This window comes from Dreissena polymorpha, chromosome 7, assembly GCF_020536995.1.
Source record: "Dreissena polymorpha isolate Duluth1 chromosome 7, UMN_Dpol_1.0, whole genome shotgun sequence".
NCBI classification, from domain to species: domain Eukaryota; kingdom Metazoa; phylum Mollusca; class Bivalvia; order Myida; family Dreissenidae; genus Dreissena; species Dreissena polymorpha.
Window position 1 is genome coordinate 15,362,600 of NC_068361.1, and position 23,775 is coordinate 15,386,374.

At 34.1% G+C, this 23,775-nt stretch overlaps 1 protein-coding gene across 1 annotated transcript; it reads left to right on the forward strand.

Moving 5' to 3' along the window:
- Nucleotides 1–5,181: 5,181 nt before the first annotated feature.
- Nucleotides 5,182–16,923, forward strand: LOC127838388 (neuronal acetylcholine receptor subunit beta-3-like). The gene is made up of 6 exons (XM_052366107.1): nucleotides 5,182–5,452; nucleotides 10,048–10,129; nucleotides 11,084–11,208; nucleotides 12,303–12,431; nucleotides 14,623–14,807; nucleotides 15,594–16,923. Exons 3-6 carry the CDS (start codon nucleotides 11,113–11,115, stop codon nucleotides 16,183–16,185), a joined length of 1,002 nt encoding a protein of 333 aa, XP_052222067.1. The 5' UTR covers nucleotides 5,182–5,452; nucleotides 10,048–10,129; nucleotides 11,084–11,112; the 3' UTR covers nucleotides 16,186–16,923.
- The last annotated feature ends 6,852 nt before the right edge of the window (nucleotides 16,924–23,775 follow it).

The window sequence follows — 23,775 nt, forward strand, 5'->3', positions numbered from 1 at the left end:
GTCAATACAGTTTAACAACGTAACGTTGTTAGAAGCAATACGCGTCAATTCATTGTTAAAACAGTGTATTATAAAATACATTATGTCCTATTATTACATTATGTTATATGGCATATAGATTGTAATATATCGTTATATTACTAACGTTTACCGTCTTCTTTTTTTTATAAATGGTACACTTAACACAATTAATACAATCATACTTAAACTTTACGAATCGAGGATTTACATAATTTTATTTTCTGTTTGAGGAAATCGAAAAAAACAACAACATCATTATCTTTTTTAATGCACACACTTTAAAAGGCTGTGTGAGTGCGGATCCCGGATCTTGTAATAAATAAATCCCGGATCTTGTAATAAATAAACTTAAGCAATATTGATAAAACTCGGACTTTGTTGACGCCCGATTTTTCAATAAATACTGTTAAAATTAAATGAGATGAAACTTCATTTATTAGCCAATTAATGTTGTGTGTATCGTGGTATTTTGAAAAATATTGTTCAAATAACTGAGGTAAGATAGCATTAGTATCGGTAGAAACGTACTACAACAATTTAGCTAGATTTAAATACGTTTTAACACATTTTGCAATGCAATCCGCATAACGATATTTTGATTCACTTTTTTACACTTATACTAAGTGAGTTTCCATACAAATTTGACAGCTTTGCGGATACAGATCCATTAAAAAATATAAGAGTTTTCGTATTATAGTAGCATTAAAGAAATTTATTAACTACTTACTGCGCTACTGTGATTAATTTTAAATAAAGGAGCAATTCAATGATATTGTGTAAATAACAAAATAGGTTACATCAATACATTCCTTATAACAAGTACAGATAGTCCATTCACGTCATCTATAATGAGTCATATTACAGCACGTCTTAATTAATAGTGGAACATTCTATAAATAGGTGTGTAACAACATGATCAAGTATTTATATGAAAATACAAGCGAATTGATTATAAGTTGTCGCATGGTGATGACGGTTGTATCACTAATGGTTGTAGTTTCAGTGGCTGCGGTGGTGGCGGCGGCGGTATGTGTAATGAGGTATATATTTGGTAGTAGTAAAAGTCGTGGTATAGGTGCGGTTGTTGCAATGGTGATAGAGGCAGCGGTGGTAGCAATGGTTCTAGTGATGGCGGCGTCAACTGTGGCAGCGGCGGCAGTGGTCGTATTTGAAATTTTAGATGATGGATGCCAATGTTTCGGATGATTTTAATTAATGTTTAGGGTGTTTTTTTTACAAAAATCCAAAAAAGGATATCTGCAAATTAGGCCATAAATTGCAAAAGTATGAGTTTACCATTTGAAACCATTTACAATTTTAAGAAATGAGTAATGTAATGCATCTATTGTTTTAGTCTTTTTCTCCTCAAATTGCTTAATTAAATAGAACAATAGGTTCAATAATGCAATCAAATAAGTGTTACTTTGCGTTAATGTCCATGTATGCATCATTAAACAAGTAACGTAAGCTATAATATCGTTTAAGGGGTTGTTCAGGCCTAGCTTTTCCGGCATATGGCATAGTTGTAGTGTAATAAAACTTGCTTAGTAAATGTTGTCAACAACTTAAAATGTAGGCTAATAGTATACGAATAATTGAAAACTATTTCGAAGTTGGCGTTTTTTAAATCTACATATCCTCGTTTCGCTATTTTTTTAACCGCACGATTTCGAATATAAAGATATGTATTTAATGTCCCAAGATCTAACGGATCTGTGGTGATATGAGTCATTAGTTAATCAAAGAAGATTAAATGAGAACCGTTCAATATCGCGTTTCGATAATAATTGCACATACAAATAATCAGAACATTGGCTAGTAAAAAAAGTAAATAATGGGGGAGAGATTACTCTTCCTGCTTGAAACCAAATGATATAACTAATTATTATGAACACGCGTCGGAAGTAAATCGGACAAAGCAATATTTATTTGCGTAAATATACATTGCCATATGAATAATTTAATAACAGTAATGCCTATTTGTTGTTATGCACAGTATAATGCCCAACATAAAATTTATCATCTTATTATTTTCTCTCGGCAGGCCGAAAAATGGCTGAGCTTCAGTACTCCAGTATTATATTGCAACGTTCATTATTTTTATTGTTTATTGTTGATTCTATATTGTTAATATTTTAGTTACAATCATATCTTTTTAATTGTACATTTCATTATGTTGTTTAAACAATAAAATGTTACTACCGGTATTTTCATCATCATCATCATCATCATCATCATCATCATCATCATCATCATCATCATCATCATCATCATCATCATCATCATCATCATTGTGCACCAACCTCCGCATTACAACTAGAGTGTTAACATGGTTTTAATATAGTCATTTTATGAAAACTGCCGCTACCATGGCGGCCATGTTTTTTAACAAACCGTAACCATTTTCGAACACAGCCAAGCTATCAATACAACAAATCTTCGGACCAAGTTCCATGAAGATTGGGCTATAAATGTTACTTCTAGAGTGTTAACAAGGTTTCACAATAGCCATATAAGCAAAACTGCCTCGCCCCGTGGCGGCCTTATTTTTCAACAGACCAAAACCATTTTCAAACTCAGCCTAGCTATCATGAAAACAAAAGTTCAGACCAGGTTTCATGAATATTGGACAGTAAATGAGACTCCTAGAGTGTTAACAAGGTTTACCTATAGCCATATAGGCAAAACTGCCCTGCCCCCTGGCGGCCATGTTTTTTTACCGATCCGAACCATTTTCAAACTCAACCGTCGTATCCAAGAAACAAATGTTCTGACCACATTTCATGAAGATTGGACCAAAAGTGTGACTTCTAGAGCGTTCACATATTTTCACTATATACATATCGAGAAAACTGCCCCGCCCCTGGCGGCCATGTTTTTTCACCGATCTGGACCATTTTCTAACTCGTCCGAGATATCAATAAAACCAAAGTTTCATGATGATTGGGCAAACAATTTGACTTCTCTATAGCCATATAAGAAATACTGCCTTGCCCCCTGGTAGACATGTTTTTTAATGGACCGAAAACATTTTTGAACTACACCAACATATCATTAAGACAAACATTTTGACAAAGTTACATGATTGACATGATAAAAAGATTGAGTATCAAATGTGACTTCTACAGTGCTCACAAGATTTTTCTTTTTTTTGACCTAGTGACCTAGTTTTTGAACTAGCATGACCCAGTTTCGAACTAGGTATAGGTATCATTGGGACAGATGTTCTGACCAAGTTTCATGAAGATCGGACAATAAATGTGGCCTCTATGGTGTTCACAAGGCAAATGTTGACGACGGACGCACGACGCACGACGAACAAAAGGCGATCACAATAGCTCACCATGAGCACGTTATGCTCAGGTGAGCTAAAACATGCACAATTACCTGTGATTATATAAGTGCCGACTTTCACTCCACAAACGTTTATTTGATCGGTACTAAAAAACACAATAAATCCCAGGTTTTCTAAATATATCTAACTCAAATAACTCCTTTCGCGCTCTTCCTAATAGTAATATTTTGGTAGTATTAATGAAACCAGCTTAAATAGTTTTCGTGAAACTAATTTACATGTAACTAGAAATGGCGCGGCAGAGGCCGACGCGTATCCCCACGCCGCATGTTTGACCCAGGGGGCGCCCCAGGGTTGATAATGGGGCCATGCATAGTTGAGATTGACCGTATTGTCATAAGATATGTTCAGTGTCAATTTGAAGTAGATCGGTGTAGAAATGAAGAATTTATAGAAAAGGCAATATTTTTGGTTGGCGTGGTCTATGTGGGCGAAGGCGCCCTAGGGTTGGTAATGGGGCCATGCATAGTTGAGATTGGCCGTATTGTCATAAGAGATGTTAAGTATCAATTTGAAGTAAATCGGTGTAGAAATGAAGAAGTTATAGTAAAAGGCAATTTTGGGTGGGAGTGGTCTATGTGGGCGAGGGCGCCCAAGGGTTGGTAATGGGGCCATACTTAGTTGAGATTGATCGTATTGTCATAAGAGATGTTCAGTTTCAATTTGAAGTAAATCGGTGTAGAAATGAAGAAGTTATAGTAAAAGGCAATTGTGGGTCATCATCATCATCATCATCATCATCATCATCATCATCATCATCATCATCATCATCATCATCATCATCATCATCATCATCATCATCATGATCATCATCACCGTCATCATCATCATCATCGTCATCATCATAATCATCATCATCATCATCATCATCATCATCATCATCATCATCATCATCATCGCCACCATCATCATCATCATCATCATCGTCGTCGTCGTCATCATCATCGTCATCATCATCATCATCATCATCATCATCATCATCATCATCATCATCATCATCATCATCATCATCATCATCATCATCATCATCATCATAATCATCATCATCATCACAATCATCATGATCATCATCATCATCATCATCATCATCATCATCATCACAATCATCACAATTATAATTATCATCATATTTATCATGATCATCTATGTAACACAAAGTCTGTATGTGCGAGTATTAAAATGTTTAGTAACAAATGTATAATTATTTTTAAATGGTTAAATAATTCAATCAATTCTTTATAATCGCTATATTGAACACGTACATTTAACTTAACATTGTTCGCTTACATTAAAAGGCTTCGCTCATGGTTGTTTCAGAGTATAAAAGACACATTTCCCTGCTTTGCATTGAAAAACAAGTCGTGGTAAAATGTTGATGATTGCATTTCTTATTATCAAAAGGACAATAGCAGTATGTTGTTTTAAAATAGTAAATATAACCAGTAATAAGTTTGTGGGACACATTTATGCAAAGGCATTATTCTGACTTGTTATGGTTATCAACAAAGAGAGCTGTAAATTTAAACATATCAACTGTTGATAACAAACACTTCAACTGATATGGATCAAATATTTTACAAGCAGAAAAATGTCTTATTAATACACTTTCCCATATAAATCATACAACTGAAATAAATCAATGGTTTAAATAAACACTTTTGTCTTTGAAACACTCAACACACCGTGCACATATTTGCCTAAAATCTAGAAGCATCGATAAATGCATGTATTATTCTGAATCATCACGATGAGCTGTTATATGCTTAAGTGAAATAAAATATTTGTTCTGTTCTGTTCTGTGATAAACCAGGTCTCGAAGAGCACGCACAAGGTTTCAGAACAGGCACGTCATGGTACAATACAAAATACATTTGACAATCTTTAATTGAACTTGTTTATAGACGATGTTTTGCACGTGGTTTGCTAAATATTCGACTTAACTATAAATTAGTGTTACCTTTAGTACGCTCTTGTGTGCGTTCTCCAAACAACTATACTGTACGTCAAGGGAAAACGTTAAATCAACAAAAACGTACCCGATACAACTAAGGATGATACAAAAATTCGAACAAAACGGTAAGTATTGATATATTGTATAAAATATAATAATATTTTATAATACAGAATATAATTGAGCAATGCTTTGTCGTTTCTGTTGTAAAAGGAGTTATACTCTAAGTAATATTATTATCGAATATTCGATCGTATATATGACACAGTTGTAAATATTATTTAAGATTTGGATTAGAACATGCTGACGTCGATACATATACTTAAACATTTAAATCTAAGTACTGACATTACTGGTGTGACGATGCTTTTAAAGAGGCTAGATCTAAAAGCATCAATTTTATTTATCTACATCACCAAAATTGTGTATGTTGGTACGAACATAAAATTTGGGTACACACATTTTGGGTACACAAATATATGCGAAACAAAGTTTGGGTACGAAAAACAATTTGGGTACGAAAAAAATATTTGGGTACAAAAAAAAAATCGGTTCGAAAACAATTTGGGTGCGAAAACAAATTTTGTTATGAAAAATAAAATTTGGTACGAAAAAAATTGGGTACGAAAAATTTTGGGTACGGAATAAATGGGGCTACGGGGAAGTAGTACCTGTGGGAAACTTGACCCACAATCGCATATTTTCGGCCCTTTCCGTCAAACATCAGATAAGTACCTCGAAGGCAATAGTATGAATACTCATTTCTGAAGCGGTAATGCGGTCCTACCTACGCGCGTCAAAACGTAAGCGAAATATGTGAACAAGGCGGTAGCCTGTCAGAAATGTTTGAATTAACGAAGAAAATCGTGTATTGATGTAAGAAGTTTGAAGAAATGTGCAGAAAATATATTAAATAAGCAATGACGATATTTTTCTCAGCCACATAATTGTTAATAGTTTGATATTACAAAATGAAAGCGAAAGTAGAACTGTCAAAAATGACAACCTTTCAACGTGTTGTTTTTTGTTGGCACGAGAGGGCGATTAAACTAAATGTGTTCACATGTTTACCATAAGCTTTGTCAATGACCTTTAAAGTATGGGTTGCTCTGTCATTATTTATTGTTATCATGTAACTGCATGATTGTGTATATGTTTATAATACACAAATCATACATAATAATGAACATGTAAGTATACTTAAGAGTGTCCGGGGTACATGTTAGTAGTACCCGAGCCGACAATGAACATTCGAGCGATAGTTGAAGGTGCAACATCTCTCTCTGCCCCCCCCCCCCCCCCCAGCAAAGCATCGCCTTAAGCAATTTAAAGAGTATCGCGTGACGATCTCTGCAATACCGGGTAAGTTAAATAAGAACTGACAGTGTAGATGAGTTGATGCAAGGGCGTAGATGCTTATAGGTCGGAAGAAACGCTTAGACAAGACGTAGTAACCTTTTTGAGGCAAACACCCGTACTTGGAAATAGGATTTGTGGAGCAAACTGGTGGAACTCAATACTTGAGCAACCACGAAATTATTTGTCGCGGATGTCTGCAGAATATGAATACGGTGACCAAATAACATTGCAAGCTATGTCGCAGCTGTACAATATGCAGATTTTAATAGTGTCGACTAGGAATAGTGCCACTACATTGATAAGTCCGGATGGGAATTCATGTCTGTCAAGCCGTTACCCTCTAATAATACTTGGGCATTACCCAGAGGGCGCCGGTGAGCATTACGTTGCCCTTGGTTATAATAGACATGTATTGGAAAGAATTGTAGACACATCAGCACAAGTAACGTGGGAAACTGATCCACCTACGAGCGATGATGACCTGAACGTCGGCGGTGATGACCTGAGCGCTGGCGGTGATGACCTGAGCGCTGGCGGTGATGACCTCAGCGCTGGCGGTGATAACCTGAACGCTGGCGGTGATGACATACAATATTTAATACAATTTTATCGTAATTTGTGTTGCTGTAATAATGTAACAGTTTTATCACATCTTACAACATTTGGCCAATCTTGATAACAGCAGTCCATTTAGCACAGGGAAATCAACAACTGGCTACTGAGCCAAGAATTAAAAGAATTGATTGGGTCAACATTGACCACAACTGACCATTTCGGACAATACTGACCGCAACTGACAATTATGGAAAATACTGACCACAATTGACCATTTCGGACAATACTAACTAAAAACTGACCATTCTGGTGGAAGTCGGCTCAAAGAACCCCGTCGGGTAATCTAAATCTAACCTTAAAGTTTTAGTCATTTTACTTCAAGTTTTCGATTTTAACATGACTTACAAAGGAGTGCGACATTTATCGTTAATGTTGCGACATATATCGGCAGTTGAAATTTTTGCGACATTTATCGTTAAAGTTGCTACATATATCGTCAGTAGGATTTGCGACATTTGTCGTTCCTTGCGACATATATCGTCAACGTTGCGACAAATCTCGTAGCCTGCGACATATAACGGCGATGCGACATTTAACGGCGCTACAGTGTGGTTTCGTATGACGATATAATCGATGCTAATTTACAGCGACGATATCCGAAGCGAACGCTGTTGCCATGGTGTAATGCAGACCTCATAAAGTTTGCAAGTGTCCAATATTACTTGGGATAATCATGGACATATTTAAACTGTCTTACAGTATGATACAATGATAATCACATTAATAGAAACAGTGTGAATTATTAACAATAGTGGTGAAATAATGTAGTCAACTATTCTGAATTATGCATTTGACGTTGCCATGTACAGTTCAATTTAAATTACCAACTGGACATATAATGTAAGCATATAATACCTTCAGCACAGTGGGACTAACTTGTTAGTTCAACTGTTGAAAGAGATAATTGAAACCGATAAGCTTTTGCTAGAATGGATGATTTTCATCGGGCATTTTGGTATATCTTAAGTAATAAATGTTAACGATAAGTAGACGCATTACTAGTTCAATAACATATAAATTATTTAAAGTCCAAATCAAGAATCCTTTAAGCTAGGTGATGTCAATTTACAATTTCTATTAACTGAAATCACCTTGATTCGGTGTAACCCTACGACTTAATGTTTCTGAGAACTTGGGTTCTTCAAATCTCTTGAAATGGGATTAATAAATAAAAGGAGTCGTTCCTATTAGATAAACTTGTATTGTTATTATGAAATGTCTTCCATTCAAAATATCAGAACGAAATGTTGAATTGATCGTATAGTGTTTTCAATTCATAACAATTCCAGTTTCTTAGATATAGGATATGTTCATCTATATATATATATCAGTTATCGTAACAGTCACATCTCCCGTATAATATATTTATAAGATATGTTCTTTTATGTCTTTCACAATTCCAATTTAATATATATATTCCGTGATACATATTAATAAAAGAAAGAGACGTGTTACGAAAAGCGAAACAGTATAATCCAAGTTTCCTCTGCACTCCCTTGACGCTAATTGGGGAATAACTTGCAGTTTTCTCGAAAGAATGCGCGCCTAGTCTGGAAAAACGTCGAGTTTATATACCGACTGGTCACATTTTGCTACAACGTGAGTTTTGCACATCTGGTTTTAGATAGTAAACATAACTTTTAATCATCTTGTCAAATTGTTTATATATTAGTTTAAAATGTAAAAAAACGTTCAATCATCTTGTCTGATTTGTCTAAATTCGCCTCCCAACCCTGTTTTCAGGCAGTTAGGGAATAATTAATATCGCAATTAAAATGCTTTGATCGATGCTGTGACCAACAAATAACCATTTGTTCGGTGACTTGAACTTTCATAAATGTGGCAGACGTTCAGGAGCTTTAAGCTATCTAGTAGCTATCTAGTTCACTGCGTGGACAAACGTGTCACATTCGGTCAATGTTTTCGTTATCAGACGATTTACTCGAACAATAACATATCCATAATTAAACGTCTCATTCAAGAATCATTTCAAGCTGTGGGATTTCAGTTAATAGAAATTGTATATTTATCATAACAACTTGAAAACAAACAATAGGTGGTTTTAAATAGTGTAAGGGCAGTACATAAAATAATTTGTTGATGGTTATTGCAGAAATATATTCCGTTTTAAAACGCAGGCAAACACACAGTATGGATGTTATTTTTCAAGTTATTACTATAGATACGTATTGACCAGGCTTTGTCTAACAATAGTCCATATGAATACATGATTTCGAAGCATTTACGTCAATTCAAAGACGCACATTCATGCGAACTAAGGGGCAAATCATATAACTTTTCTGCAAACATTTATCAACATCTTTTAGAACTCGGTCTAATAACGAAATTTAAGAAATCTTAAACCGTTGTTAATTTGTATCTATATTGGTACTCTACATCACTAAATATAACATTTGTATAAAAAGGTACGAATTCGTCAACATGTGTTGTATTAATCCTAAACGAATTACACATGAATATAATCAAGTGTTCAGTTTTCTTAAAATCAGAATACTTAATAAAGTGCTGGTCTATGCTGGGAGCAATAAACACAAGTAAACTTTTACACGGCCTTTTTCTGGAGTCTATGATGACTTCAAGCATTGCCAGTCTTAACCCGCATAATTGGATAATCTGTTCCACAACGATGAAGCACGTGCTTATTGCGATTGCATTTTGTACCGTAATAAACGTTGGGGCACAAAGTGGCAAGGACGTGAATGACGTCATTAAATATTTATTTCAGACAAATGGCTATAACAAAAATATTATACCAAGTACCGACCAGAGGCAAGCCTTAACCGTCATTGTGGATTTCGTACTGAATTGTAAGTACGTTTTCGTATCTTTGAGAGAATTGTAAATGACCAATTAAGCATTTTAACCCATTTATGCCTAGCGTCTAGAAAAAGGCCTTGGCAAACAGCGTATTCTCATCAGGGTCTGCGCTGCTTGCTTTAAAGAATTTCTGTAAGAAATATTCTAAATATATAAATAAATATACTAGACATCCCTTATTTTGGAAATAAATTGATCCAATTTAGAAGGATGGGAGAGTCCACTAGGCATAAATGAGTTAAAGTATGTATCAACTGTACAAGCTAAGTTTGATATAAGCTGTATGCCCTTTTGCTTACCTCTCGCATTGCGCTCGTTCAAATGGCGTGATCAGCACGAGGTGACGTATCGTTAGTAAACAATTTTTAATATTCGTGTAAATGCTTATGAAATATTCGAAGCTGTAGCTTTTGAATTTTGTTAAGTTAACCCTTTTAAGCCACATAAATACCCATACTCAAATTCAACGAATATTTCGTAAAATAAGTCGTGAAATAAAGATTGCATATATAAATAAGTGTTCCTTATTGCGATAGCCATTTCGGCAGCGACGTAAGCGGGACGTAGTTCTGATGAGCTTCTCGAAGCCAATCTCGCGTTCGCTCGTGAATGTTCGGATATCTTCAAGCGAAATGCACATAGAATATATTGTGAGACACACAATTAAAACGAGCATTTTGTATCTCGTTGAATCAATGTTACCAGAAAATATCTAGCGTTGAAATTGTGGCTATTGCTATAAGCAACACTGATTGTTTATGTGTTAACTTTATTTTTCGAAATATTTCTCGAACTACTCGTTGACTGTGAGTTAAATTAGTTTTTAATAAAAAGATCTTACATACATTGTCAGTTCATTCGTCCTTTTATTTCTGAAATCCCTTTATAAGCTGCGCTATATAAAATGACAATTTTTGTTAGGTCAAATATGTATTCCCCTTCAGCCATATCCGAGTTCGACGCACAAAATGAGATGCTATCTACGTCTGGGTATTTTGTTGTGAGATGGACTGACGAGTATCTAGTGTGGGATGTCGATCAGTTCAACGGAACACAAGAGATATTACTGGTACGATTTATGTGTGCCCGGTTTGAATGCCCGTTAAAACTGATGTCACTGTACTATTTTTTGGTAAATATATCTATTCTTTTAACTCAATGTATTGTGTCCGTAAAAACAATTATCTATCTATCTATCTATATATATAAAAGTTGTTAAAAGTATAACAATTCAATTTCTTTTGCGAGTATTTGTATGCCTTATGCTTGGTATTTTGTACGTTTTAAAACACTGCGGCATTCTAAAACAATGACACATATTTCATTCGTACGTCTAAGATGGGAACATTTGGAATCTATTGAAATGTGAAATTTTAATTATCAAAGTATTGGGTTATAAATTAAGAAATTAGTCTGCGTTCATTAACGACAACATAAGCATGCTAAATAAAAAGAAAATAAGCATAATACATGCTTTCGTAATACACATGTACTTACGTTAATAGCATCCGTGGAAAAGAAACATAATTGTTAAATGTTTCCATCTCGAAAGAGTTGATGAATAGATTGCTTCAATAATTTCACAGTGATTAAATAAAGTTTAAAATAAACTATACTCATTTATCTTCACACTTCATTACATCCTTTCCTGAACCAATTTTATTATTTATAGCGTTTTTTGGTGAAAAGCTTGATCTAAGATTTGAGTATAAGAGAGCACCTATAAGATACTATTAAAAACATGCGAATTAATTACAACACGGATACGAATAAATTACAACACGGATACGAATTAATTACATCACGGATAAGTGTTTGGTGGTTATCCGTGCGAACAATGCGTTTCTTAATCAAAAGAATATATGAGCCGCGTTCTGAGAAAACTGGGCTTAATGCATGTGCGTAAAGTGTCGTCAAAGATTAGCCTGTGCAGTCCGCACAGGCTAATCAGGGACAAGACTTTCCGCTCTTATGGTAATTTTAGTGTCAAGGAAGTCCCTCCTAACCGAAAATCAAGTTTTGTCGTGCACATGCTAATCTGGGATGACACTTTACGCACATGCATTAAGCCCACTTTTCTCATAACAAGGCTCAAATGGCCTATTAACAATGGCGGATATCTTTTACCTAACGTTATGTTTTCAAATGTTATGACTTTTACAGCCGCAAGACGAAATATGGAAGCCAGATCTCTTACTGGCCAACTCGTATAAATCGTTCACCGGAATGGGCTATCCAAACCTCAAAGTAAAGGTGAACAGTACCGGATATGTGCAGTGGTTTCCGAGTCAAGTAAGACGAAAGATATATACATAATTTTGGCTAAATGCATGTGCATAAATAGTCGTCCAAGACCAGCCCGTGCATGCGAACGAATATGTGTCTTTATTAGATTAGCGTTTAGAAGAGTCTTTCTTTAAACATAAGTGTGGAAAGTGTCGTTCCGGACCGCACGGACTATTCTGGGACGACTCCTTACGCAAATGCAATGAAAAAGAATTGCGTACATAAACCATGACGTGCTTTATTACAATTGATGCAGTCGTGGCGACCCTAAAACTCTCCCGGTAGAGGTCACACCACATTCATCGGTTTTATTAAATTTTACTGTTATGGTTTAGAAAAACTACATCAATACTCATTTTGAACCATGTTTTTAATCAAATATTAGCTTTGCGCTATTTTAGCAATGCTATATTTATAATCTTTTGTATGTGAAGAAATGTGGGACAACTATTTAATTATATTAATATGTGTGAAACCCTTCAATATGGAAAACATTCTGAAAATATTATTGTCAGTTCTCTCAACCCGTCTTGAGTTGTTTTTTTAATTACGTGACGGTTCTGTGTTTAACTCAATCTGCGCTCTTTATGAAAAATACTGATTGCTCTATAAGCTTTGTTCTTCTATATAGTCGATGAGGCATATCTCTCGGAGTCTAACATTAATAAAGAAATTCAGATTTACTTGCATATGTTGTTTGTTTTTTCGGCGTAAGCTGAATAAGCCAGCTTTTCACCCTGACTTGACCTTTGTAAGTGTCCAATAATACTCAAATAAAATTTCCCGCGGCTAGGTACGAATGAATACACTTCATTTATTCCATTGGCTGATTTGAGTATAACACCAGAACATTGGAAACATATCCGCGTCTTTGTAACACTGTTTTACTGCATGGAACAATTTTATCTCTAATGAAAAGGCCCAATAGATAGAACAGTTTTACAATCAATTTTCGACATAAATACAGTTTGTGCGTTCACCTTTTATTTTCAGAGAATTACCAGCGCAAAAGCGTTTAACTTAAGGCTATGTTGTCATATTTAGTACTTACTTGCATTGCATTTCAACACGCGAGGTTTCGGGTCAATACGCGGTCATTTTGTGAAAGTCAGAGTTTATATACAGTTCATCACCGGAGTTCGCAAAAGGGGTTGCGATCATTGTGTCTTACTGACAATAACGTAGTGACTGTAATGCATTGCATTCCAATCCGCAAGGTATCAAGGTCAGTTTGCGGTCAGTTGCAGAAATCTTTATATAAACGCCGTCTCGTAAACTTTGTGCACTTGAAGTCTGTTTTGATCAGAAAGATACTAAATAAAGATATTCTGCGATATTATTGTGGTATGTCAATCATCGATTTTTAATATGGTTTCAAAATTTGCATGATAAGGACCAATTTTGATAAAATTAATTAGAAATATTTATCCATTTAGACCAGTTTATTAAGCATGTCCACAATAATTCGCTATACTATAATTATGCAATTAAATAAGATTCGAGTATTGCCGGCTGACCTATATGCACTCGTTTATTTTCATGTTTCTTGTGTTTTTCTATTCTGTAAATATAGATATCTGAGTAATAATATCACATAAAGCAAAATAAGCCACGAAATCTGGCGCAACACCCCGTAATTGATTTGCTTATGATGTAGTTAACAACTGCGCAGAAAAAAGGCATCCGCTACTTTTTATCTCATAGAGATAACTTTTGATCGTTCATAAACATCGACCACAATCAACGCCGTATATCTTTTTTAAAGATATTTCTTGTTCACAATATGTTGGTTCGTGAATTGTATTCGCGTCAGCGTCGACGTCGAGAAATAAGGCATGCGTCTTTAATAATTGATACACAAAACAACTTCTCGAGAAAAATTATGAAATCATCGTTATGTGGTAAACTTGACAATGGACATCTAAAAAAAACATTTCAAGTTCTGCTTTTATTTAATGTGCAACACGTTGTTGTCGTTGTGATCAAACCATTTTGAAATTAAAATAGAACAATTTTCAGATTATCATCGTTGTGAATTGGTCAAAAAACTTAATTTTGCCGTTCTGGCTAGAGGTACATTAACCGCTCGCGGTTATATGCATGTGCCCTCAGAATTACCAATGTTTGTTTATTTGGGCATAACCATACACAACTCAAAACAGTTTTGAACGTGTATAACACCATTCAACGTTTCAAGGTGTTGGAATCCACGTGCTCCGTCAACATTCGGTACTTTCCGTTCGACAAGCAGACGTGTGTCATCAAAATAAACGCCTGGAGCTATTCGGAGGACGACATTGAGTTCTCAATCGCAAACGATAACATCGACTTGGATGACTTCACGACGAACAGTCAATGGGACGTCCTATCGACAAACGCAAGGTTACGATATTTACAGATATATGTATCCCCCTTTCGAATTATTGGAAGGATTATATTGGAGTCACTCTGTCGGTCAATATATTGGGCGGGCGGTCAGCGTGCATAACATGCTTTATTTCGTTGGAGAGAATAACGTAAAGCTGTTTCATTAATTATATTGAAACTACAGATATGAAACTTTGATGCAGGTTGTCTTATTCCCTGTACTTTTTTTTCATTCCCAGTAATAAAAACATGCCTGAGGTACTTGACATTTGGTTGAAATTGTTTGTTATCAAGCAATATTTTATGAAATATTTATAAAGAATGCTATCTTCTATGAACAAAAGTCATACAACGAAATTAAAGTATGAGGTATTGAATAAATATTCTGTAAAATGTGTAAGCATAAGATCAATAATTTATTTTGTGATAGGTTAACTGAAGTTTCATTTGTTACTGTCAAGAATACCAATTGATATTTGTATATTATAAAATCAAATTGCATTTAAATTGACATGCATAGACAATTGATTTGTATTTAAGATTGTACATTTAAACATTTCAAAATTGATTCGTGTTGATAAAGGCATATTTGTCTGTACTTTTCATGTTGTTTTCACTTTGTAAAAATCCACAAACTGTGTTGTAATTTTATCTTCAACGTGTCCTTTTGGTATTCACAATTATTAACAAAGCTGCTTAGCATGCAACAAATCGTTATCTGAACGATAGAAGTTTGTTTGAACTTGTGTACCGAGATAGTGTGTGAAGTACTGTCGTCGAATTTGATTTTTGTATTTATAGAGTTTTGAACACAAATGACGAGCCGGCAGTCGAGTTCGAGCTTCATCTCAAACGTCGTGCGAGTTTCTATGTCCTGAATATCATCATTCCCGTCCTGCTTCTTTCACTTCTGAGCGCCTTTTCGTTCGTGCTTCCGGCCGACTCAGGAGAGCGAGCGGGTTACGCCGTCACCATCTTCCTGTCGTTAGCCGTCTTCCTCACGATCATTTCATCGGAACTTCCGAAGAATTCCAAAGAGGTTTCGTACCTTTCCGTCTACCTGCTCATCATGATCGTGTGCAACACCGTCATGCTTGCCATCGGCCTCGCCCAGGTGAGATTGGTAAGCCGTGACGAAGCGATGGAACCAGTGGGCCATAACCTGCGCTGCCTCTACCGACTGTACAGAAAACTGAAATGTTCGTCTGCTGTCGCACCGAAGGAAAGTCTCAACGTTGTCGACGTTATTGACAAGGAAACAGAAAAGAGGGCGCAACAAGAATGTCCGTCTTGGCCGGAAGTTGTGAGCGCTTTGGATTTCCTGATGTTTTGGTTGTTCATTATAATTACGGTTCTATGCACCGTTGTCTTGTACCTCATTTGCCTTCTTTGAGATAAAAACTATTTTGAGATTCTTATATAATTTGTGCTAGTTGCAAAAATAGCTAACTGTCAACACGTGTTTATCAATATCTTATGTTAATACCAAGTTTTAAGTTAAACACTCTTTAGTTGAACGGTGTTATGTGTTAAGTTACCTATGGCGATTGGCATATCAGGCTCAAGTTCTTTTTGTAAAATTGGACCATTTATGTTTGAAAATTATATATATGTTCCTGCCCTTCCTCCAACACTTATCAATGTACAAAAAATAACATAATTATGTTGCAAGGTATCGAAAAGGTTGCCTTTGTAATCGGTTTTAAAATGATGTTAATAATACAACCATTTACATGTGATACCTGTTAACGGGCTTTAGCGATTTTATATTTGCTTATTAAGACTCTAAGTATTAACTTCCATGATCAGCTTTTAATATAGGATGGGTTTTATTTATCACTCAGAGCTTTGTATTCATATGAAATGTGTATATACCTTTTAATTGTATGTGATTGTTGAAAGCGGCGCAACATACAAATAAACAAGTACTTTAAAATAATGTTTTATGGACACATAAAATGAGATGACCGTTTACGGAACACACAATGTATATAACCCCGTAAACTTTTGAAAAAACTACGAATAACGCTAAAATGCTATAAAAAGACGCTAACGTGTGTTACGCTATTGTACGCAAACATCTGACGCGACGTCATATTTATTCGTTAACATTGTTTGAGATTTATACATTTGCTTATGTATTGGTTTCAACCATTATGCTTTTAATAAATTCGTACTGTTTTTCTTTTAGGCTTTTAGGAAATGTCGGATGTTCTTTCTCTTTTTAATGTTTAATAAAAATATAATATAATATATGACATGTAAACTCAATGCCTTAATATGCTGTGTTTTTTCTTAATTTTCTCGCCTGCCCTGGTTGGCGCGTTTAACTAGAATAGTATAAACATCAATCATAAGTCAACTAATTTTATATCGTTTTGAGAATCATTCGATTGAATAATCTCTCTGAGAATTAGTTAAATTTGACTTTCAATAATTGCGTCATTTATAAAATAAAAAGATCCATAAGGAGACACGTTAACTGTCCATACAACACTTCACCGCACTTCGACAATTAAGTATTCACATCAAACGAGTGATCATTTAACGTCTTAGAGCATCTATAACGGGCACTCATATTACCAAAGATTTGTAAAGGTTGATAATACACCGCCTAATTTCGTGGCAAAAATAGGTTTACTAAAAATACTTGTTTACATGTGTATACTGTTATTCTATCAAACTTAGTCTTCTGAACACAAGAAATATCGTAAGTATTGATAAAGCTGTTAATTGTCTTCGATTTTAAAACGCACACACATTAAGTTACAGAAATTTTATGCCATTAAGCCTTGATCAATTTTCATTGATGTTCACTCATTATGCCACCTTTTATGGAAAAGTGCTCTCCCGGGTTTTCCTAAGTAAAACTTTCAACTGTTTGTGCCTTATACGACATATTGTATTGTTCCCTCTTAATTATTCCGTTTAAATCGTATGCCGATATAAATTAAGATAATACTTTTCGTGCATTATTGATTTGGATATTAGAATTATCATGTATACATTCCTGTATAGGATCACCACACGTTTTCCTTAACGGATAGGCTAGAAGTAACAACGCATTGCCACTGCGTTTTGTTTTTTTCTATTTCGAAATGCAAATTTGTATTCATTGTTTTATTTTCAAAATTAATCTTACAGTAACTGCATAATTGTTGTGTATACTAATGTTTAAACACCCATTGACAATATTGAATCATAAAAATAAATGGTTGTATACCGAAACTGAAGTACCCTTAATGTGTGACATTGTGATGCTTTCCCATAGTAGTATTGAACCAAGAAAACTTACAAACCCTTACTTACGAGCACTCATCTTGATCCAATTTATCTTTAAATTATATATTTGTGAGACAACAGTATTACTAAACATTAACAGTGCTCTAAAATATGCATTATATGCAGCTTTTGATGATTTAAAAAAACTGAAAAGTATAAAGCGTTGCAACGCGAAACGATTTGATAATTTGGATTGATCTGTTGTTGTCGTTATATTTTGTGATACTACGAGGATTGCTTATAACAAATAATACATTCCTCTCTCATCGTATGAGCAAGGATGGCCGAGTTGTCTAGGCGGTAGACTTTTACCCCAGGAGTCAGTGGTTCGAGCCCAGTTGAGCGTTATTTTTTTCTTTCTTTAAGTTTATTGTTGTTTTTAACTGTAGCTTTTCAGATCTTATTTTTATATTTATCAATAAAAAGCATTTGACGATAAACTTCAATACATTCCAAAATCTGTGAAAAGGCCCCTTTAATATCTCATGTGCCCTTACTTAATTTATATAAAAGTCAATGAATGTTTCACTTCCATATATTTTATACATATTTATGCATTTTCATGAATACTAAATATTATAGAAATTATTTGCAGAAGGCATGAGCCAGTCACGCTTAAAGGTCAAATAAATCAAGACGTGTTATAAAGAGGTCATTTTGACCACCTTGTATTGATATATTATTCGCCATAATAGATGATTTTTGCCGGTATTGACACGAAAGTATGCACATATATTGGAATAATAAAACTACAGATACTACACTAGTTCTTCATATAATCCGCTATACTTGTAGATAATGACAAATTGTCTATACAATACAGGACGATATATATATATATATATATATATATATATATATATATATATATATATATATATATATATATATATATATACCACTTTATTACAGATAGACATTATTAAAGCTGCAATTCTCGCCTTCGAGCGGTCAAAAAAGAAATAGTCGTTGAATTGGTTTGAAGTTGCGCCGAACTTTACACGTAGCCCCGAATTAATCAATAACCAACGCGAGTGAATACAATTAAACCTCTAAGACTGGTTCTTTAAAGTAAATATCAAAACTTATTGAAATACGACATATTACAAGTTCATTTTTAAGCTAATTTCTTTATATGTCAGTTTACAAAAGCACCATAACAGGTGCTGATTTTTCAAGGGCATCATGATGTATTATAAATACTATTTACCATCTTTGAGATGAAAATGAACTTCTGATTTCAACATCGCAAACACTTAATCCTTATGTGCCTTTGGATCACTGTAATAATTGAAATTATTTCGACATATATCTAACAAAAATATATCATTCAACATAGTTGCTGCGTTTTATTTTCAGTCTTGCTTTGCTGAGAGGCAGACAAATGCTTTTGGTGAAAAAGGATACAGCCTTGGATGTGTATGCAAAACGTGTATGCGTGAATATGTGTTTAATATATATTACAAAGAAAAACTCTATGTAAACGTAACTGAGTCGTTTTCCACTAAAGTTAACCAGTGCTCTTTGTTTTTCGGGGAATCCATGGTCATACGTAAATGTTCAGTAAATCTAATATTTCAGTATATGTTTACGGTGTACTTTATATATACACTTTATATATGTAAATTAGGATTTACTTGTAATAACAGTCGTGCAGAAATTCAAACTCCATTTCAAATTTATGTACCCAGTGTTATGACAAGGATGTGTAACAACGCTGGATGCGGCGAAGAAGGTAAAGTGAAAATAATTTGATTTAAATTAAGACGAGTTGTCTTTGGCACCAAATTTTTGTTATTGAAAGAAATGAATACATGTTTATGATGAATGAGATAACTCAGTGGTGCATGTAAAATGCGTAAAATATTGGTCAGCATTCCCCACGTCCACCATCTTTCTTAAACTCATATCAACGGCATTATTTATTTAAACCTAGAACTGTAAGTATTATTCTTAGGTCATACAAAGGATCAATCAGGTTAGACTATAATACACAGTTGCAAACGTGTCACAATACGGATCTAAGACAACGTCAAATATATAATACATAATACAATACTCTATGAACCCATGTACGAAAACAACACGTAATACATATGGTAGCTTTAAACAATATGTAATTTATAAAATAAAACCAGCGTTTATTTATTGGTTTTGTTCTGGATACCCGCTAGAACGTGGACCCGTGTGTTATAGCTGTGAAAACCCTTTACCTGAAGGTCGTTGCCATAGCATTGACGTTTGTCGGGAAGGAGAGGTATGGCTAGACATGCGAATCAAGAGAAAGGGACACTCAAAAATAGGTATTGCTTTCATTATGACGTGTTGTTTGACAGCGTAATGTGTTATTCTACTTTTATTCTTAACAAGCTCCAATACAGTTTAGTTTCATTTCCAACCATGTTTTGTCAAAACAAATGCGGCATTTTAACGTGATATATACTACCAATTAATAGTTTTCCAAAATTATGGGTGAATTACATTTTTTTCAATCTTGTCTGATCTCTAACTTGTCAGCAAAAATATTAATATCAATGAAGAATTATTAGGCTAACAATTATCGGGTCGTTACGATCTTTAAGGAACATATTTCCATGACATGATACAATTAAAATTATGCGAAAATAAGGTTCATTTTCCTGAGGTATCTAATGAACTAACGACTGTATTTTATAAAACTGTTTTAGCAATATAATGAGTTGATTTGTTATGTCTCATCAATTGATGTTCATTAATACAAGTCAGTAATGTTAAATGTATTTAGTTAAATTCATTGTAAACTGTTTTTGCGTCTAGATTTCCATTGAACAAATCAAATGAAATGTATGATGATAATTTAAATAGCATACTATGTTTGTGTGTTGGAACAATTTGTAGCAAATTCGCATTGTCTTCTGTGCGCATGCCATAAACACGTTTAAAATTAAGTTTCACTGCATGCTGGTTGATGCCTTTGAAATAAATGTTTTGCTTTATGATAAGCAGTAGTCCTTTCTGTCAGAACATCGTAACAATAGTCGATGTAAGTACCCCGATCCTGTTGCCTATATACCTTTTGAAAAAGGAGGCCGGCGCTGGATATCTTTCTATTTTGATGTTTGCACTCGCAATTAACACCGTGATTCACTTACCCAGTGCCTCCTAAATTATAGAAAAAATGCATAATGATTTTTTTTTAAACGACCGTCACGAAGTCTCAATGCATATTTTTATTATGTTTCTCTGCCAAACAGTTTACAGACATAACTGTATAAGCCAACTTAACTTTAAATTATAAACGGCTTTTCATGTAAATGTTTCTCGAAAATGATGACACCAAAGTTGTATTGCGTTCGCCGTTTTCTGTCCTCTCATAAGTAAAACCAAATCAGCACACATGGTTTGAGTCATAAACATACGGTGTTGCTTAGCTTGCTTTTTCTTGACACACACGTACACTTTATATAGGTGTGCAGTCTTAACGGTGAGGACACTTTTGGAACCATACTGTTTACATCCAGCTGCAAGCCAAAAGACGTACGTATTGCAGTCCATGTATCTATTTATTTATTTATTTATTTATTTATTTATTTATTTATTTATTTATTTATTTATTTATTAATTTATTTATTTATTTATACGTTTATTAATGGTTTCTTACTGTAGTTTACTCATCACCTCTGTCTTCTTTTTTGATGTTATTATAACATGCATGTATCGCAAACAATGAACGTGTCTTAGATTTGGTATTGTGTTTAAACGCCACACTACATCAATATAAAGAAGTGAAACTCCAGCTGCTGGAGCATTATTGAATTCTCATTAAAAACAATTAGTTGGTCCTTTATTTAAGGCAAGTGACCGATTGCCCAAACAGTACAAAACAGCACAATACAGCACAATGCAAACCAACATAAACATAAAATATGAATAAAGCTGGGATCACCGCCTTGGAACGGTCAATGCAAAGCATTGGGGTTTAAAACCGGTTACAGAGCGCTCAACCTCACACTTGGCCCAGCAATATTCATTATACATTTAAGTGTAAATAAAATTAAACGTCATAGCATTGTAACTCAAATTAAACAATACTAAAAGAGAATTAAAACGCATTCAATTTAATTACAATTTAATTACTCAATGGTATTGAAGATACCAGAGCAACAGAGTTACAACTTTTTGACGAACGATAAAATGAAACTACAAACAAGTGTCAACTACATTCCTTCTTTATAGAAAAAGATTTAAGAACATAGCGTCATTAAGTTAATATTTCAGATAATCATCGCGCAAATACAGGAAGAAGCAGCAATAATGGGTGTAAAAATTCCATATTACATTGCTTGGTTGTTTATGTGACTGCTAAAAATTAAATTAATAATAATTAAATAAAAAAGAAACGCCTATCAGAGAGAAAATATAAATAAAATTGAACGTTATAAACCCAATGGCCTAAGCATGTAGCTTAAAACTGGAAAGTTGATCGTATGACGTCAAAAAATCCATGTACCCAGGAACAGAGAAAGAGTTATGACGTAATTGACAAGCGAAGACACAATGACGTGAACAAAATCCAGGGGCAGTACTGTAAAGTAATAATAAAACTATTAATAGGATGCTACTGCAAAATTGTACTGCTAATAACACAAGTTTAGTTGATTAAATATTAAGAATCAAATATATAAAAATAGTGATTCCATTAAAGCGACATTATTTGAATCAAACAGTATATGGGTATGTTGACAACTGACGACAGAAATGATTTGATGTACGATGTGAGTCCAAATGTAGTTTTCATGCAGATTTGTGCATACGACACAAAGACACAATTTTGTTCAACAGTGAAAAAGGCCAATAATATCACTAATGATTCCAAATTTTAAGAGAAGAAAGATATAGTGAATCGAAAATCATCAAACACGTATTTTTTAGTACATAAGCATCGTATCCTTTTGATAAAAACAAGTTAACTAAATTGAAACGTTTAATAAGAACATTTGGTTTGACATATTTTAATTTGCGGACACGCTTCAAAACATCTCCATAAAATGATGGATGGGAGATTCCATTATTCAAATGACATGTTAAAAAAACATTATATTTTGAAATTAAATCACCATACTTAGAGTAAAATTTAGCAAATTTACTTCTTAGGTTATGATACAAAAAGCCTTGTTTTAGCAATTTTTTTGTTAATATTAGATTACGATCATTAAAATCTTGAATACATGAACATACTATGGCATAACGTACCAACTGCGAAATGTAAATACCATAGGAAGGTCCTTTAGGGATGTTGCCATCTAGGAACGGAAAATTCACAATTTCAAAGTTAAAATCGTCTCGTTTGTCGTATAAACTAGTTTTGGTCAAATTATTATTAATAGTTAAATGTAAGTCTAAATACGCAGCGTCTGTATTGGATATACACGATCTATTTAAAGCGTGTATATACGATTTTTTATATGTGTTTAATTGTAATATATTGATAAAATATGTTACAATAACACAAAATAGGCAAGAAAAATTATACATTAAAGCCGAATTTCATAAAATGCAGCAAAGACAAATTAGCGCCCCGAACCGATAGTGACGTACATATTTTCCTACAATAACCGAAGCATTCGTCTTTATATTAGGATCGGAGATAGTGTTCGTGTGTCGTATGAATAGATATCGTTGCAGGAATTTAAATAAACCGTTAAACTAAGTTTAGATGCAC

Excerpts from the sequence above, each read along its gene's own strand:
- LOC127838388 (XM_052366107.1), top strand. The coding sequence starts at position 11,113 with ATGCTATCTACGTCTGGGTATTTTGTTGTGAGATGGACTGACGAGTAT. Across the intron at positions 11,209-12,302 it reads GAACACAAGAGATATTACTG|CCGCAAGACGAAATATGGAA; the intron begins GTACGATTTATG and ends TGACTTTTACAG. Across the intron at positions 14,808-15,593 it reads GTCCTATCGACAAACGCAAG|AGTTTTGAACACAAATGACG; the intron begins GTTACGATATTT and ends TTGTATTTATAG.